The following is a 17,891-nucleotide window of genomic DNA, read 5'->3' as shown; positions in this document are numbered from 1 at the left end:
CGCTTCTTTCTGTACATAAAACCCAGAGGAGAATAAACTAGAAGTCTTACTCAGCAGCCTTGTATGCAAGGTGCATGCATATTAACTGATAATTACACACACTGGCTAGAGCCTGCTTATAATTTATTCCATGTCATGAGCTGATCCCAATTTGCAAGGACAATAACATCTATTCAAGTTTTGGCTGAGCTGGTTTTCTTATTGCCTGCATGCCTCCCTTCATGGCTTTTTGTCATAGAGTGCAATGGATAATATTGATGCAGAACAACATTTATAATTACAGATTATTATTTATGTAATCAATAGTTTAACAGTTTTATTTTGGCCAGCCGTATCTATCGATGTAATTGCATGCCTGAACAAAAGCTCTTCCCCAGTCCATATCTTGATTTGACCTGGAACATCTTGATCAGGGGAATTAACCTGAGGGTCTGAAAGTCAAACAAGCAATAAACACTTAGTGAGAGGGGGCATGCTTGGTAAACAGGAAACTTTAGGATGTTTTCACAGTTTATTGTGTGACAACCTAAATTCTTGATGCAGTTAAATTGATTTTTTTCCCCCCTTTGATGTAAACAACCTACTCAACACTTTGAAGAGGCAAGATAATTTTTATTGTGAAACAACAGTTAATGAAAAAAAACAAAAAAAACTAAAATGTCTTGGTTAGATAAATAGTCACCCCCCCTGAGTCAATACTTGGTAGAACCACCTTTGGCAGCAATTACGGCTGTGAGTCTTTTGGGGTAAGTCTCTACCCGGTTTGCACATCTGGCAAAATTGTTCAAGCTCTGTCAAGTTGGATGGGGATCATTGGTGGACAGCAATCTTCAAGTCTTGCCATGATTCTCTATAGGATTCAAGTCCGGGCTCTGCTGAAAGGTGAATCTCCAGACTGAAGCAGGTTTTCCTCAAGGATTTGCCTGTATAGCTCCATCCATTTTGCCCTCTACTCTGACAAGCTTCCCAGTCCCTTCCGATGAAAAGCACCCCTATAGCATGATACTGCCACCACCATGCTTCATAGTAGGGGTGATGTTACCTCCGTGATGTGCTGTGTTGGGTTTGTGCCAGACATAACGCTTTACATTTAGGCTAAATAGTTCCATGTGCCTTTTTGAAAATTCCAAGTGACTTCCTTCTTGCCATTCTTCCATACAGGCCAGATTTGTGAAGTACTTCGGCTATTGTTGACACATGGACAGTTTCTTCCATCTCAGCCATGGAACGCTGTAGGTCTTTCAGAGTTGTCATTGGCCTCTTGGTGGCTTCTCTAACCAATGCCCTTCTTACCCAACTGCTCAGTTTATGAGGACGGCCTGCTCTAAGCAGATTCTGGGTGGTGCCGTATACCTTCCCCTTCTTAATGATCAACTTGACTGTGCTCCAAGGGATATTCAATGCCTTTGAAATCTTTTTAAACCCCTCTCCTGATCTGTGCCTTTCCTCAACTTTATCCCGAAGTTGTTTTGAAAGCTCCTTGGTCTTCATGGTAGTATCTTTGCTTTGAATGCACTACCCAATGGTGGGACCTTACAGAGACAGGTGTATTTAATCTGAAATCATATGAACCACTTTTATTGCACACAAATGGACTCAATTTAACTTATTGTGTGAATTCTGAAGGTAATTGGTTGCACCTGATCTTATTTAAGAGTGTCATAACAAAAGGGTTGAATACTTATCCAATGAAGACTTTTCAGGTTTTTATTTTTAATTGATTTGTTTTTTCAACCCCCCCCCCCCTCCCATTTTTTCACACATTGAAAGTGTTGAGTAGGTTGCGTAAATCAAAGAAAAAAAAAATCACATTTAAATGTATCAAGATTTCAGGTTGTAACACAACAAACTGTGAAAATGCCCAAGGGGGGTGAATACTTCCTCTAGGCACTGTATGTGGTCAGCATTATTAAACAGCACCCAAAGGCCAAATATACTGAAACACATTTTAATCCATGGTATAATTTAGGAGTTGGTGAAGGAATGACCTATAACGTGTTTGCTTTAGTGTTCCCAAACTCAGTGTCTACCAAGGCTTTATAATCCATTTCTTACTTCTTAATAACACTAGCAAAGTAAAATAATGAATAAGATTTTCACAATAAAATGTGCCAAGTGATAGTGTTGCTCATTTAAAGAACCCTTGTTTGCTCTGATGTCGTATCAGTGGATCACTCACAATGGCACTCTTATTGCATGCAAACCTCTTCATTTGCTGTTACTGTAAGTAGTCTTTGTGTTTGTGTGAAGTAACACTCAAGCTTCAGTGCAGGGAAGTGGGAATGATCAAAGAACATATTCTGTGCAATGTACTGGATAAGGACAAGAATAATTATTTAATATTCAAAACGATCCCCTCTTTTACTACAGTGGACAGCTAGATGGATTGATCTGAACAGTGTCCTCACGGAAATTATTAAAAAAGGACTCCTCACACTGCAAGGGATTGTCTTCAGTGTATTTCTTACAAAACTTACTAGCATCCCAGGGTGCTTTACAAACATAACAAACTGAAATGAGCTCCAAACTGGTGGGTGCTGTACTAACAATGACAAATGCTTTGGCTACAAATGATTTCATTTATGAGTTTACTTTTTTTATTTTTTATTTTACTGAATGTTCAGTGGTAATGCACATTGCTATTTAAATTTTCTCTTTACAGAAAAAAAAAATACAAAAAAAAAAAAAAAAAAAAAAAATATTATTTACTAATTGCTTCATAATAGGCCCCTCCTCCCCCTTCAGGAAGTTCTCCTGACAGACAGCAGCACAGAAATGTCAGGGTTTGTATTTGTACTTTAATGGTTGCCATGGAGCTTAATACGTGAATGAGCTGTACTCTTTTTACATCCTGGAGAACAGAAAGAGTCATTTATTTGTTTATTTATTTATTTCAAATGCTGCTCAAGCTTTATGATCTTTTGTTTTCAGGTGTTTTTTGCATTTGAGATGAATAATACTCAGTGATTATGATAGATGAACTATGAAGGTCTTGGCCTTTGTAATGCAAATACAAGCACATGTGCATCCTCTTGAGCAAATGAAAGGTCAAAGACACATTTTATGATTGGAATAAACCAGATTTAATAGTATAAAACTAGCAAGACACTTTGTATTAATATTGCTTAGCATATATTATTGATAGTTTTAGATTGTGGGATATATATATGGGAATATATATATATATTATATATATATATATATATATATATATATATATATATATATATATATATATATATATATATATATATTGGGGGTATCTGTCTGTCTGTACATCTGTCTGTCTGTATGCCAACATCTTTACATGTATCTTGCAAACACAAAAAGCTACTCCACATACTGTAAATCAGTTATTGTATTATACTTTACCATGATACTAACACCTCACAAAAACAGAACTTGTATCTGTGATTGGGTGTTTAAAGTACATAGTGTTGGTCAGTAACACATTTCATGTAATGCACTACATGCGACACATTACTGTAATCTGATTACATTTTTTCAATAACTTGTAACTGTAATGGTTCCGACAAGTAACAAAATGTGATAATGAAAAAATAACATAGTTATTTTTATTACGCACTATCTCCTCATTCACTGATTCCAGTTATGGATCATTATTAGTTATATAAGTCAATACATTGTATGTGTGGAGTCTCTCAAGGTTAAGAGTTGCCATCTCATGGTTCTGTCAGTTCTAACAGCAAAGATTTTTGTTGTAAGAGGCACCTTACACGCAATGTAATTTTTTAACTTCCGAATTATAATAGTTCGAAACACAGCATGACATCTATACACAAGATAAGATATAAGTAAGGCTTGATTTCTGTGAAGTATACCCATTGCCGTGTAATATGTAGTTCCCTGTGAAAATTCTCATTTCTGATAGAGTATTGTAAACTGATAGAGTATTGTAAAGTGACCTGTTACACTGCATTTAGGAACCTGGCAGCTGGTTTAGTTTACTTCCAGTAAATGATTGACCACACTGCATAAAACATCTTGAACAAAAAAGACATCAAATTATGCAATTTAGCAATTACTGTATTTCAGGAAAGCATTTAAATATTTAGGAATATTTGTTGTAAAATAACTAAAGAATGTGATCAGTTTTGAAAGTGACTATGCAATTTTTTCTGCTTTAATAAATATTTCTAATACTGAAATATCTTGAAATATCAATTATTAGACCGTGCCTTTGATAAATCCTTAACTGTGATTCATAACATAAATTATTAATACAAGCGTCTAAGACAGCAGACATGTTTCATCAATGCAATGAATGCAGTAGCTGAAACATGTGCTCGCCTGGTGTGTGTGTGAAGTTGATTGTATTCTTACTTCTCCTCAGCCATCTGCAGGTGGCCTGAACCATGGCGCAGCTCTACTACAAGAAGGTGAACTACTCTCCTTACCGGGACCGCATCCCCCTGCAGATCGTCCGCGCAGAGGCCGAGCTCTCTCCCCAGGAGAAAGCCTACCTGATCGCGGTGGAGAAGGGGGATTACGCCAGCGTGAAGCAGGCCCTGGAGGAGGCAGAGATCTACTACAACATCAACATCAACTGCATGGACCCCCTGGGGCGCAGCGCCCTGCTCATCGCCATTGAGAACGAGAACCTGGAGATCATGGAGCTGCAGCTGAGCCACAACATCTACGTGGGGGACGCGCTGCTCTACGCCATCCGCAAAGAGGTGGTGGGGGCTGTGGAACTGCTGCTGAGCCACCGCAAACCCAGCGGGGAGAAGCAGGTAGGCAGCAGGGTTTTACACTGCAAACCCAGGGGAGAAGCAGGTAGGGCAGGGTGGGTAGGGTTTTACACTGCAAACCCAGCGGGGAGAAGCAGGTAGGCAGCATGGTGGGTAGGGTTTTACACTGCAAACCCAGCGGGGAGAAGCAGGTAGGCAGCAGGGTGGGTAGGGTTTTACACCGCAAACCCAGTGGGGTGAATCAGGTAGGCAGCAGGGTGGGTAGGGTTTTACTTCCAGTATTCCATTGATTGCAAGGGGGGCAACATCGAAAGCCTTACAAGTCTTCAGCTACGGCCAAAAGTTCTGTATGACCTAGAATTTTAGGATTGAGACCTAATTAAAAAAAAAAAAAAAAAAACAAAAAAAAAAAAAAAAAAACAATATTTTATTTAACATCATGTAATCAAAGAAACTACAAAATGATATCGCAAAAGTCTACTGGAAGCCATAATAGTATACATCATTTCATGTTAGATTTTGAACAAAACGGTATGTAATTCAATATGTTAATGTAACATTCGGCACTTTAATTTGAATTTATTGAGCAAAATTGGTAAATTCTATAGCTATAGAGTCGTAATGATATGTGACCTAGGAATCACAGATAAAGTGAGAGGGAAAGGATTATAAGTTTATTAAAACTTGTCATGCACAAAATCTGGAGTGTTTATGACTGTCAGAGCTGTAAAATCCTGATAACCTAGTCATATCAACTGTATATCAAAAATGACACTGTAAAGAAAAATGATGAGACCTTTAATCAAATGCATGAAAGTTACGCATTTTACAACCACATAACATTAAATCATTGGTAGACTCTGAGAGAATACTTTAGTGCAGCAATAGAATATAGATTTATGACAGGATATTAGAAACCTGCAGCAGCTGGAGAGGTTCTTGATTTCATTGTATCTGCAGTTTCAGAAACAGCACTGTCAAATCCCAGGCACTGACAAATAATTAGAGATGAAATCAAATTGAAGAAAACATGTGCTTTATACATGTATATATATAGAAGCAGAGTGCTGAAAAAATATCTGAACCCAGTTTTCTTCCCAGTAAGAGCAATATGTGATCCCAGGTGAACAGAAAGAAAGCTGTACGTGGTTTTTAAAGAGAACATACATTGATTGTAGGTTAGCAACTGCTGCCACTGTTTTTATTATTTTTTTTTTAAAGTATATTTACAATGATACATCCTATCATTAAAATAAGTACATATTGGAGGGGGTGGGCCAGTGCCAGTTTGGTATGATTAAATTATTCCATGAGTCACAATGCATCCAATTCAAGGGACAAATTGAAGAATCATCATTTTTGAAGTTTACTATATTCTGTTTACTGCTTTAATAAATATTTCTAATACTGAAATATCTTGAAATATCTTGCTGAGGATGGCTGGCAAGGGATGGTTGTTTGTGTATAATTATAGTTGTCCTTGATTGCTATGTCAATGTTAATGAAACTGTGGTCAAAGACATTAATACCAAAACCTGTGCCACCAGAGCTGCATTATTTTTTGCATAACTGTTATTTATGGTTCTTTTCACACACATTTTTGCAAAACACTAAATACAAGTCTCAACATTTGACACAAAATGCATTTGAATGAGTCTTGTTAATCAAAATCAAAGTGTTTGTTTGCAGCAGAAAGCAATCAATTCCAATTGCATGAATCTATATCTCACATGTGCAAATGAAAATTACTCAATTGTTCAATCACCAATCAGACCTTAATCATGAATGAAAGAGGCCAAAGGTGAATTCACGGTTGTTGGTGAGAAATGTAGCAGGCCAGAGAGGGAGGACATGAAAGACAAGGATGACAACCTGGAGCCCTAAGAGGAAGGGGTATACATATGCGTGACGGTAGGATTAGACACCGAAGGGGAAGGCACACTTGGAATCTCTCAAATGAGATACGGGCAACAATAGTTGACCATGTGATAAATCATGGACTTATGAGAGAAGCTGGGCAGAGGGTACAGTCTAATCTTAGCAGATCCACAGTGGCATCCATCGTTTGAATCCTCAGGAATGAGAATAGGTAAGTGACCATACATCTAATTTCTGTATTTTATTACAGTAAATATGAAAGCGCAGTTTTGCTGTCATTCAATTCCTGTATTCTTATCTGTCAACATTCAATTAATTTATAGATTTGAAAGAAACCCCTCTTTTGGTGCCCGAAGACGAAGCTTTACACCTCAACTGGAGGCTACTATAGTGGATATGGTTGTTGCCAACAATACCATCCGTTTGAGGGTAGAGCTCAATCATCCAAGATAATGAAACATTTCACAATGTAAATAGTGTCAGTCTAGCAGCAATTGACCGTGTATTAAAGCAAAACCAGCTGGCAATGAAGCAGTAGTACAGGATGCCTTTTGAACAAAATAATGGGCGGGTAAAGGAGATGAGGTACCAGTATGTACACTTAAGTAATTTCTGCACTCCTTGCAATACTGCAATGCAAATGTATACTGCTGTAATAGCTAACAATATTAAGTATACTGATATCTTCATACTGTATGATTTGTGATACTGTTTTTTTTTTTCTTCAGAGAATACTAGAGCTTGAGGCCAGTATCACTCTACATGATTCTCAATTTGAACAAACTAAGGAGATGTGGGAGGAATGTTATTGGTCACTGAGCCATAGTTGATGTACCCGGTCAACGAGGAGGAAATATTACAGTTTTTCCTAATCGATTGAAAGCATTTCTTTCAACTATGGTGTTCCTTATATAAACAACTGACAAAACAATACAAAATTGTGTTGCATTTTGCAAAAATGCAAATACATTTGCAAAATTTAATGACGTTGCCGGTAACAAAATTACAATTTCAAAGCAAAACAGTTAATGCAAACACAAAAATCTATTAAAACATAGAAACAAACTGAGGTGTTATAGTCCTTTCAACAAGTTAAGCACAAATGAAAAGCTTACATCACCAGTCAGTAAACCAAAGTATATAAAGTTATTTGAAAAAAATACACAATGTACAGATCACAAAATTTGAAAAATCCAGTTGTAATTCTGTCCCCCATTGCCTTGCCTTTCATTTCTGTCAGGCCACAAGTTCTTATTGACATCACACAGCACATTGCCTTTTGCCATTATCCTGGGGAAAAAAAGCCTTGCATGACTGATCCACCCTTGACAGTCCTCAACTGTGATCTCTTCACAGCCAGCCTCCATGGCCTGGATAAGGGGAGCCTGTTCTTGGGGATGGTGGTCATAAACCTTCCATCTCCATGCCGAGAAAAACTCTTCAATGGGATTCAAGAATGGTGAATATGGTGGAAGGAATAGAATTGCAAATCTAGCATGCGCTTGAAACCACTCTCGGCCAAGTGCACTGTGATGGAATAGAACATTATCCCAAATTAGGATGAATTTTGTTTGGTGTTGCCCCTCTACTCCAACATCTCCATCAGGAATCAGATGCTCATGAAGTTGATCCCAGGAAACTCAGCAGTCATGCAGTGTTGTATGGACATATCATTGCTCTATGGCAAATTACTCCATGTTGAGATATAGCTGCACACATTGTGATGTTACCGCCTTGTTGACCAGGGACTTGAACGGTGGCACAATGACCAATCACATTTCATCTCCTTCTTTTGGACAGATTGAATCCAGCCTCATCCATAAAGATATATTCCTGGGGAGCAATACTGGCATCCCAGAATTCCCTAGGGGGATAGAATTGTGTCATACAATTCAATATTGAGAGCATTAAAATCATATTGCACAATTGTACATATAAGAACACACCACAGAAAATGATTTACTTCTACATACTGATACTGCCTCTCCTTGACCCTGTCACTGTTCCTGTCATATGGCACCCTGTACTCTTGTTTTGTCCTGATGTCATTTCTTATCAGGACATGATCAATAGTTGCCAAGCTAACACTGAATATTATGAAATACTATGTTGTCTTGCATTATTCTTGCCTGAATGTCTTTTAGGCAGATGACGTTGTTTTCAATGGCCATGTTTGCAATAGCCATCTCCTGTTGTTCAGTGAAAATACGTCCGCGGCCACCAGAAAGAGGTCTTCTATGAACTCTGTACAATAGATACAATTTGTGATTTAATTACGGTATTTGCATATTACATCTTACAGTATAAGTATAATAAAACTATGCATATCCTGAAGTACTTTACAAATGTGCACACTTCATAAGACCTTACCTGTTCTTCCTCCTGTTGATTTGGCTGCACCCGAGCTATTAGAGCTATTGTTGTAATCTCATTTGATATATTACTCGCTCTACGTCCTGCTCTTTGCTCTCTTGGGGGCACCCCTTCTTCTTGCCCCAACTTGTCCCCTACGTCGCTCCATTTCTCACCCTCAACTGAGAATCTGCCTCTTGCTCCTTTTATTTGTAACTTATGACTGATGTATTAATTAAGAGTTAATTACAGTAGCATCTGCACATGTAAAGTGGCAATGGAGTCAATTTGCTTTCAATTACAAACAATATATTGTAATGTGAGAACGAAATACAGTCAATTGAATCATGTGTTCATTGTAGACACAAGTGTTAAATGTTTTGCAAAACAAATATTTGGCTTGCAATTTGTGTGAAATGAACAAAAAATTGTGCAAAAGTAGTGAAAGGTTTTTATGGTGAGGCTACTGTGTTTTAAGACTTTAACCACTGTGAGGCAAGAGTGTATTAAATGGAATGTCCAGACAGTAATTTATGTGTACAGAAATAAAATAATTTATTTTTATTATCTATACACAACAAAATAATTAAATAACAAAAGAAAACAAAATGGTGTGAGGGAAGGAGTGCAGGGGTGAAATCCAAAACAGACCATGATAACTTGTCTTTAATCGTCTTCGTGGTGAACCATACATAAACAAAAAAAGACAAAAGAAATGTTAGTGTTTTTTTAAAAATCCCGCTGCACCAAACTAGTCTCTCCTTCCACCCGTTACTCCTCCTATTTTACTTTCGGACCAACCCCGAACACAGTAGTACGTTCCCTTTAGTATGTAATGTCCCGCCTCTGTAGTCAGTGGAACACCAATCCCCAACTGACAAGTGTCCTTATCCTTCACTTGACTCCAGTGGCTGGAATTTACATACTCGTACTTCCGCCCCTCACCAAGGTGCCGCCCCTCAAAAGATGACTTTTGCCATGGTCACGAGATCTTGGTAAGGGAAGTCCCGAGTTGGTTTGATGCCATCTACTGTCGGGAGGCTGAATCACAGACCGAAATCCCTTTGACTCATCACAACCACAGTTTCATTCACAGTGAGTTAGAGATTAGGAAAAACTGTACCATGGGTGCTACTATCTCCAGGAATGGTGTTGTTTCCCATATCCCCACCCATACAACACAGCACGCTTCAAGAGAGCAGGCTGGAGGGGTCACAGTTGACAAACTTTATTTTAATATGGGACAATGTTATCTTCCACCACTCTGGTCTTGTTAGGGAGTGGTTTGAAGCTCATCCATGTCTCTCAATGGTGTTCTTCCCACCATACTCTTCGTTTCTGAACCCCATAGAGGAGTTTTTCTCTTTCTGGCGATGGAAGGTGTATGACCATCGTCCTCATGACCAAAATGACTCTGCTAGAAAGCCTCTTGTCAGTCTATCACAGGAGGCACTTGTCAAGGATGGCTCGGTCATGCAAAAGACATTTTTTCCAAAGATGTATTGTGAGGGAAACTATTCGATGTGATGTTGATGAGAACATTTGGCCTGACAGAAATCAGAGGCTGGATATAGAAAAAAACAAATGGTTATGTTTGAGTAAAGCTACCATTTCATTATGTCTAATGTTTATTTCTCTCCACTGTGTTCTTTGGCACAACTGTATCTTTATGAGTGCTATAATTTACTGTTAGCAGGTACCCCTAAAAAATGGAACAACTACTTTTTTGTTGTAAAAACAATTCTCATTGTCTGTTCTTGAGCTTAAAAGTTGTCCACTGTCTGAGTTATTTTTGGGTTAAGTCCGCTGAAAGGAATTGTATGTAGCTCTTACTGTAAAGGTAACATGTTTGTTTTTACACAATTTGATTATCAAAAAGGATGACAGTGACAGAAAGAGTATGCACTAAGGGTTAAACATACTGTATTTATGTTTGTATTTAGTATTTATTTATTCTTGCGTTGTGAAATGGCTGTTAATGTGAGTCTTTCATTAGGTGACAAATTGTATTGTTTTGATGTACGTATTTCATTTTGTGACATATATGTGATGTTTTGGGAGCATTAGAGCAACTTTCAAATTAAATGTGTTATTTTGCAAACTATGTATCAGTTTTGAGTGTTGTGTTAACTGTTTTGAGAAACTAGCACACTGTTTCAGGAAATGTATGTACGCGATTGGGAAAAACTGTAAAACATTCATGAATAGAGTTAAATGCTTAAAGGTCTTTCACCATTGTACCTTCTTTGCTTAATGTTAAGGTATGTAAAATGTAATAATAATTTAAGGCAAATCAGCAAACAAAATACAAATAAAACTAATGTCGACTGTGAAGACTAGGCTCCCGAGGCGCATCCAGTAAAAGGCACTCCGCGTGGAGTGTAGGATGCACCCTATAGTCTGGACTTCACTGGTTCAACTCCAGGCTATTCCTTTGCCAACCGAGGACTCCCAAGAGGCGGCGATCAATTGATCGAGTGCCTCCCGGGGATAGGGCGGGCTAAGTCGGCCAGGGTGTCCTCGGCTCACCGTGCACCAGCAAACCCTGTGGTCTGGCCGAGCACCGGCGGGCTTGCTTGTAAGCTGCCCTGTGCTGCATTGTCCTCTGACACTGTAGCTCTGGGTGGCTGCATGGTGAGTCTGTAGTGTGTAAAAAAACGGGCAGCTTCATAGGACAGAGTGTGTTTGTCTTTGCCCCTCCCGAGTCAGTGCAGGGGTGTTAGCAGTGGGCTGAGCCTAAAAATAATTGGACATTACTAAATTCGGGAGAGAACAACAAAAAATTAAATGCACTTTTAGTTTAGTTTAATTGTTTTGTTAATTGTTTTATTATTTCATTATCACCGGCACCTGGCTATTATTGTAAATTAGAGCCAGGTGCTGGGTTTAAAAGGAGTGCAGCCAGTCTGTTCAGGGCTGCTGCTGTGTGTGTGAAGAAGCCCGCTTGATAGTGTGCTCAAGTGGAAAAAACAGAAAGGTAGTATAAAAACCTTTTGAATTCGTGTTCAACTTGTGTGGTTTTTGTTTGTTTGTGTCACGTAAACGGCTAAGCCGTCCTGTGAGATAGTTAGATTCCTGTTTATGTTTTTAGTTAGTGCTCGAAAAAGAGCTAGGTGTTTGTTTTGTTTATTTCATTTTGTGTGTTTATTAAAAATATGTGTGTGTTTGTACTGATCCATTCGTAATTTCATTTAAAAACAATAGGTTAGTAGGCTACAGCATTATAAACAAACTGCACGACAATAAAAAATTGCAATCTGTCGTGATTTAACTGTATAATTCCATCTATTGTCTATTGTTGAAGCTGCCATTTCATTTGATCATCAAGTGATTGCAATATACACACGTCATAATGGAGGTGTGGGGGTGGGGCGGCCCACATACCAGTCCTTTCCCAGGGCCCATGAAGTGTCTTGGCGGTCCTGCCAGAGTACATGTGCACTCTGTTTGAAAGGCGCTTTGAATAGCACCAACTGAAGCTGACTTCATGTGACTCTGGCTCATTTATCTGGTAACACATTTCCTTACATTTTGCACAACGTAGCTCTAAAAAACTCGGACAGGCTCTTCCAGTTATAATAAAATTGAGAACTAAGTCTAAGCCTTGCCTCTGGTAGAGAATTTGCAGAGTCCATGGGCCTGCTAGGGGTGGTAGGAGCAGCCCCAGGTTGCAGTATGTTTCATGCTCCATTAACTGATGAAGCCATTAGAAAACGCTTGACTGCTTATTTTTAAGTGTATAACAGGATGTTAACACTGAAAAGAAAAATGACAGGTACATTATTTAAACAGTTGTAGCAACACGTAGAGATGTGTAACGCTATAATTTTTGGAATCTCGCTGTTTAATCTTTAAGAACATGTTACCTGCGCATCTGCTACTGTAAGCTAATATCAAAATCAATGAGTCAAGTTTATTGCAACACTTGAAATTGAACTTGGTCTTGACCTGTTACAATGGTGAAAGATATTTGTGAGGACAGACAGGTCCTTAAAATGGATCCATATGACTCTCAGGGAGAATACAGCTGCTCTACATTGCTGTAGTAGCAGAACACAATGTTATCTCTCTGCTGCAAGACTTTGCTGAGAGGCTCTGAACTCGCTGCTGAAGCAGGTGCCCGTGGTCTTGTTAGAGATAAGATGTTTACAACTCCCTATTGAATTGGAATAATACTATATTCTCAGTCCTGGAAGAGTCAAATAGTTATTTTCCTTTGTAAGGCCTTGCTTGTAATCAGTTGCCGGTAAATTTAGACTAAATTTTGTATGACTCCTTACAAAAAAAAGATACTGCGGCCAACTGTACTGGATTAAAACATGACTGAGGTCTATTCAATTGATCTAAACAGTGGTGCATTTAAATACCACTTTTGATAACATCATTCCCAGGCTTTTTACTACAGCCTGAAATACACTAAAGCTTAAAGCAAGGTGTATATTAGAAAATATTTTCATGCCAATGTTTGGGTATCTCCTTCATCAGCCTACAGCCATTAGCTGAAAGGTTTGTCTAGGCATTGGTGTCCTTAAAACAGATTACACAAATACTAACAACTAGTGTGGTAAATATAACTGAAGGATTTTGCCAAAAAAAGCATTCAATTATTTAATTGGATTTTGTTTTATTTACCACTCCAAAGATAGCAGTGCCTGTATTAAAATTGAATTCTAGGGATAGATATGGATTTAATAAAAAATACAATACCTATGCCTTGTGTGTGCTGTGCCTCAAAGTCTCTTTGACGTTGAAGTTAATAATACAATTCTCTTTCCACCACCAGGTCTCTTCCTTAATGATGGATAACCAGTTTTCAGAGTTCACGCCTGACATCACCCCTATCATGCTGGCAGCCCACACCAACAACTATGAGATCATCAAGCTCCTGGTCCAACGCAAGGTCACCATCCCGCGTCCGCACCAGATCCGCTGCAACTGCGTGGAGTGCGTGTCGAGCTCGGAGGTGGACAGCCTACGTCACTCCCGCTCCCGCCTCAACATCTACAAGGCTCTGGCCAGCCCCTCCCTCATCGCCCTGTCCAGCGAGGACCCCATCCTCACCTGCTTCCGGCTGGGCTGGGAGCTCAAGGAGCTGAGCAAGGTGGAGAACGAGTTCAAGGCGGAGTACGAGGAGCTTTCCCAGCAGTGCAAGCGCTTTGCCAAGGATCTCCTGGACCAGGCCCGCAGCTCCCGGGAGCTGGAGATCATCCTGAACCATCGGGATGACCAGAGCGAGGAGCTAGACCCGAGCGAGTGCCACGACCTGGCCAAGCTCAAGCTGGCCATCAAATACCACCAGAAAGAGGTGAGATGGGTTCAACCTGTGGACTGAGGGGAGGGGGGATTTCTTTTGCAATGTGCAAGGTGTGGTAAACAGTTTAAAATGGATTAATCTTTTTTACTCTTTTGCAACTACAGCGTTGTGTTCAGGGATGTAGTTTTATGTCTGGAGATTTTATTGAACAGCGCTGTAAAAATAGGAACTAACACAGGTCTTATAGACGTAGCATTATTTTTAGGTTGAATGCCCCTTTCTGTTGTCACCCAACCTAAATTTGACAAGCTCTTGGTAGACTTCTTGGTAATCTCTAATTACTATGTATTTACATAGTAATTGCTTTTTTTTGCATGCTATAATCCTAACCTTAACTCTAAACCTAACTTTAACTTCTAAGCCTAACCTTAACCATAACCCTTTCTTGATACAATTGTGTACTTACATATATCATGCAAACACACATACACATTACGTACATCACTATGCATAATAGCATTGTAATTATCTGTAAGTACACATATATTTACTATGCTATGTACATACACAGTAATTAGAGACTCTTAATGTAAAGTGTTACTGACTTCTTCCGGGACAATTACAGATGAATATGTTAATTTCAAAGCAAGAAAATGGGTTGCTGCAATCTGTAAAATAATTAACCATGCCAAGTTGTAGACCACTAGCTCTGTTTAGTCTGGTTATTTACTGGTTTCAGATATCATGGATTTTGATATTCTTGTTTTTGCAGCTCTTTTTGCAGGTAATAGTATTTGATCAAAAGAAAACCTCTGTTGTTAAAACAAATTAGAAGCACAGAAATAGAATGTACTGTTGGAACAGCAAGTATAGTCCAGATAGGCAAAATGCAGAGAGAAGTTACAGTATGTAATTCATCATAGTAGCATAGCTCATATGAAGATAAGGATAAGCTGTTAGAACAAGATGACTGAATGCACACACAGGAGAACTAGAACAAGAGAGATGGAAAGGATGTCAATTTGTTGAACATGAGCATTTTCAGCTTTAAAATATGCAATAGGTCAGGCCTCAGTTTTACTGCAGATTAACCATCCTAGCGCTCCCGTGCATCTCCATTACTCTACAGTTTCTGAAAAGTGAAGTGCGTGTATAGAGTGCAGGTGCATTTATCAGATTCAGTCTTGGATTATATATTGCAAGTCACGTAAAGGATTTATTCTGAAAACTTGATCTCATGTAAACATACTGCTTGTCTCTTTCTCTTATCTGGGGAAGGTTTGATAATCTTGTTGTCCTCTCATTTAAATCTGATACATGTCTGAAAGGTATTGAAGGAACAACAGAAGAATTCCAAGCGAGACATATTTCAGAAGCATGAGCAGTAAAAGAGAAACCGATCTGATTTACATGTGCTAAACACATGTCCTGTTTGAAAGGTGTGTCATTGGTTTTGCTTGTTTCCCCAATAGTGGGTTGAGGCACTCAGGCATCTGTCAGAGAAGTGTGAGACACAGGTGGACAGTGCATTTCCTCTCATTCCATTGCCTGCGAGTACTCGGTGGAAACTTTGACTTCTTGATGGTCACGTCTCTTAAGGCTTGGAGTATATATATATTCGTATGAGCTTAACATGCAGCCTACAGCCCTCAGTATTCCCAGGTGGTCTCCCATCCAAGTACTAACCAAGCCCAACATTGCTTTGCTTAAGCATTGCATGGTAAGTTCGATTTGAAGAGCTTTTTGCCGTCAGAGACGTTGCCCAGGGGTCACTACAAGGAAGTAGCTCTTCTTGACCCCAAGGCTTGGAGTGTCAGCATGAGAAAAGCATTGTGATTGGTTGATTTAGTGTTCTTTTTTTGTAAAACACCAATCGCACTCTTCTTTACATGATATGCGAGACGAGAATTTGGATGTGAGGAAAATAAACATAATCAAAGCTAAATGCGATGCTGTAATTCCCTAAGCTTTTCTACAGACATTTGTTAAACTCAATAGCACTTTTACATAACAGCTACTCAGGAAATGAAGGAGTTATTTTGAACTAGCAGGTGCCCCCTTAGATTCGCTGTGGTGTTCTGTTTAAGCCTGGGAGGGTATTTGTTATATAAAGAGACTGAACTCTTACAACAGAGGATTGCTTTTCCTTTCTGAAAATGTATTAAACTAACTGATACAGCCTTTTATGTTATAGAGTTATAGGGCAATACGTTTTTTGTTTTATGAATTGAGTTATCTGTGTATGTTGAAACAGTGGTACGAGTAGCAGTGAACAGACAGAGGCTGAAAATCGTGTAGGGGTTATAAGCATATCAAATGAGACGCACATAGATGCTCGCAGTTCTATAGCTCTGTTAAATACTGCTTTATTTTTAAAATAGTAAAGATGTTGTTTATTGCAATTTCCATTGAAAATAAGGGAAAAGTTGCTGAAGAGAAACCGTTAAGTGGCTGAGGTATGTGGCCGATTGTGATGTCACCGTTTTGAATTGACTTTGAATGGAAGTTAATGGAATTCCAAGAGTTGCCTCAGTTCTGCTTTTTTGAAGCGGGTGAAGTCAGCTGCACCAATGGTGAGAAGAAAGCACAGTAAAATCTAGATATGGTACAGCAGATGTCATGAAATGTGTTTTTTTTTTCTGATGCTAAATGTATGCTCTGGATGGCTAAAATATCTTAAATAGTTTCAGTCGGACAATCTTATCTTAAATAACCATCTTTACTATAAAGACATTTAACAGTGTGCTACTTTCCTTTAGCCTTTCAAAACTTTTCTGTGTCTTTTATATTCAATCACAGTTATATGGTTAACAGTATGAAAGCCCTAAGTGTTTCCTCTTTTCTCTTGCTTGGAAATGGTAATCCTTGTCTGTAGGCAGTCTCTTTGTTCTGTCTGGAATATAGCTCTTCATCAACGAACACAGAAGCACCTCATGGCACAGATGAAGGTCTATTGAAATGATATCAGATTTAGGTTTTTGTGCTGAAATATTGATATGTGCAACTTTCTTTTAAGTGCTGCTTCTGTTAGGTACAGTGGCTCAATAAGAACATAGAAAATAAAATTAGTACATTTCAATGGGATTTGTTTTGATGTCAAGCTTCACAAGGGCTCGGGATAGGGTTGGGTTTGCTCCTCACTTGCTGACTTAAAAGTCAGAGGCAACATTTCTCTCATTAGTAAATCAGCACAACCTGCCCCTGATATAAGTTGACTGGTTTATACATCAAACAATAGTGGCACGGTTTACAGATCACAAAGTTTAGAATTACATATCAGGAGTGCATTTTGTCAGGTTTACAAATAAATACTAAATTGCCTTGTGCTTATAAATCAAGAATTCTGATGAGTAAACTAGAAAAATATATGAATCCATATCTCTGATTTAAAAATAAGAAATACTTAATATTCCAATTAATTAAAATATATATCCACATTCATTGAACACAGTCCTCCTGATGGAGGAAGTGGGTTGAAAGGTGATGCACGTCTATACTAATGAAATATGCATGAATCTTGTTTTACTATTTGTGTTTATCAAGGACACCACTTCCTATAAGTAAATCACTAAACTGAGTTCTGTCCGAGTGAAGTATTTGGCAGGCATGTTTCTTCTGTTTTACTGTTGCTGTGATGCACTGGGAATTTGTTTAAAACTGCATCTTTAATTGTGTTGGTGGTCTGAGTGAAGCAC

At 38.6% G+C, this 17,891-nt stretch overlaps 1 protein-coding gene across 1 annotated transcript in view; it reads left to right on the top strand.

Annotated features, from left to right (window-relative positions):
- The window catches only part of LOC121318656 (short transient receptor potential channel 5-like), a 117,442-nt gene that overhangs the window by 40,307 nt on the left and 59,244 nt on the right, over window positions 1-17,891 (top strand). Inside the window, exons 2-3 of the mRNA XM_041255562.1 lie at window positions 4,355-4,754; window positions 13,726-14,247. Coding sequence (XP_041111496.1) covers window positions 4,377-4,754; window positions 13,726-14,247 — 900 coding nt within the window. The 5' untranslated portion in view covers window positions 4,355-4,376. The remainder of the gene's footprint in view (window positions 1-4,354; window positions 4,755-13,725; window positions 14,248-17,891) is intronic.

This window comes from Polyodon spathula, chromosome 7 (genome assembly GCF_017654505.1).
Source record: "Polyodon spathula isolate WHYD16114869_AA chromosome 7, ASM1765450v1, whole genome shotgun sequence".
Classification (NCBI taxonomy): Eukaryota; Metazoa; Chordata; class Actinopteri; order Acipenseriformes; family Polyodontidae; genus Polyodon; species Polyodon spathula.
The sequence above is the reverse complement of the archived record's forward strand: the minus strand, read 5'-3'. Positions and strand labels throughout refer to the sequence as shown.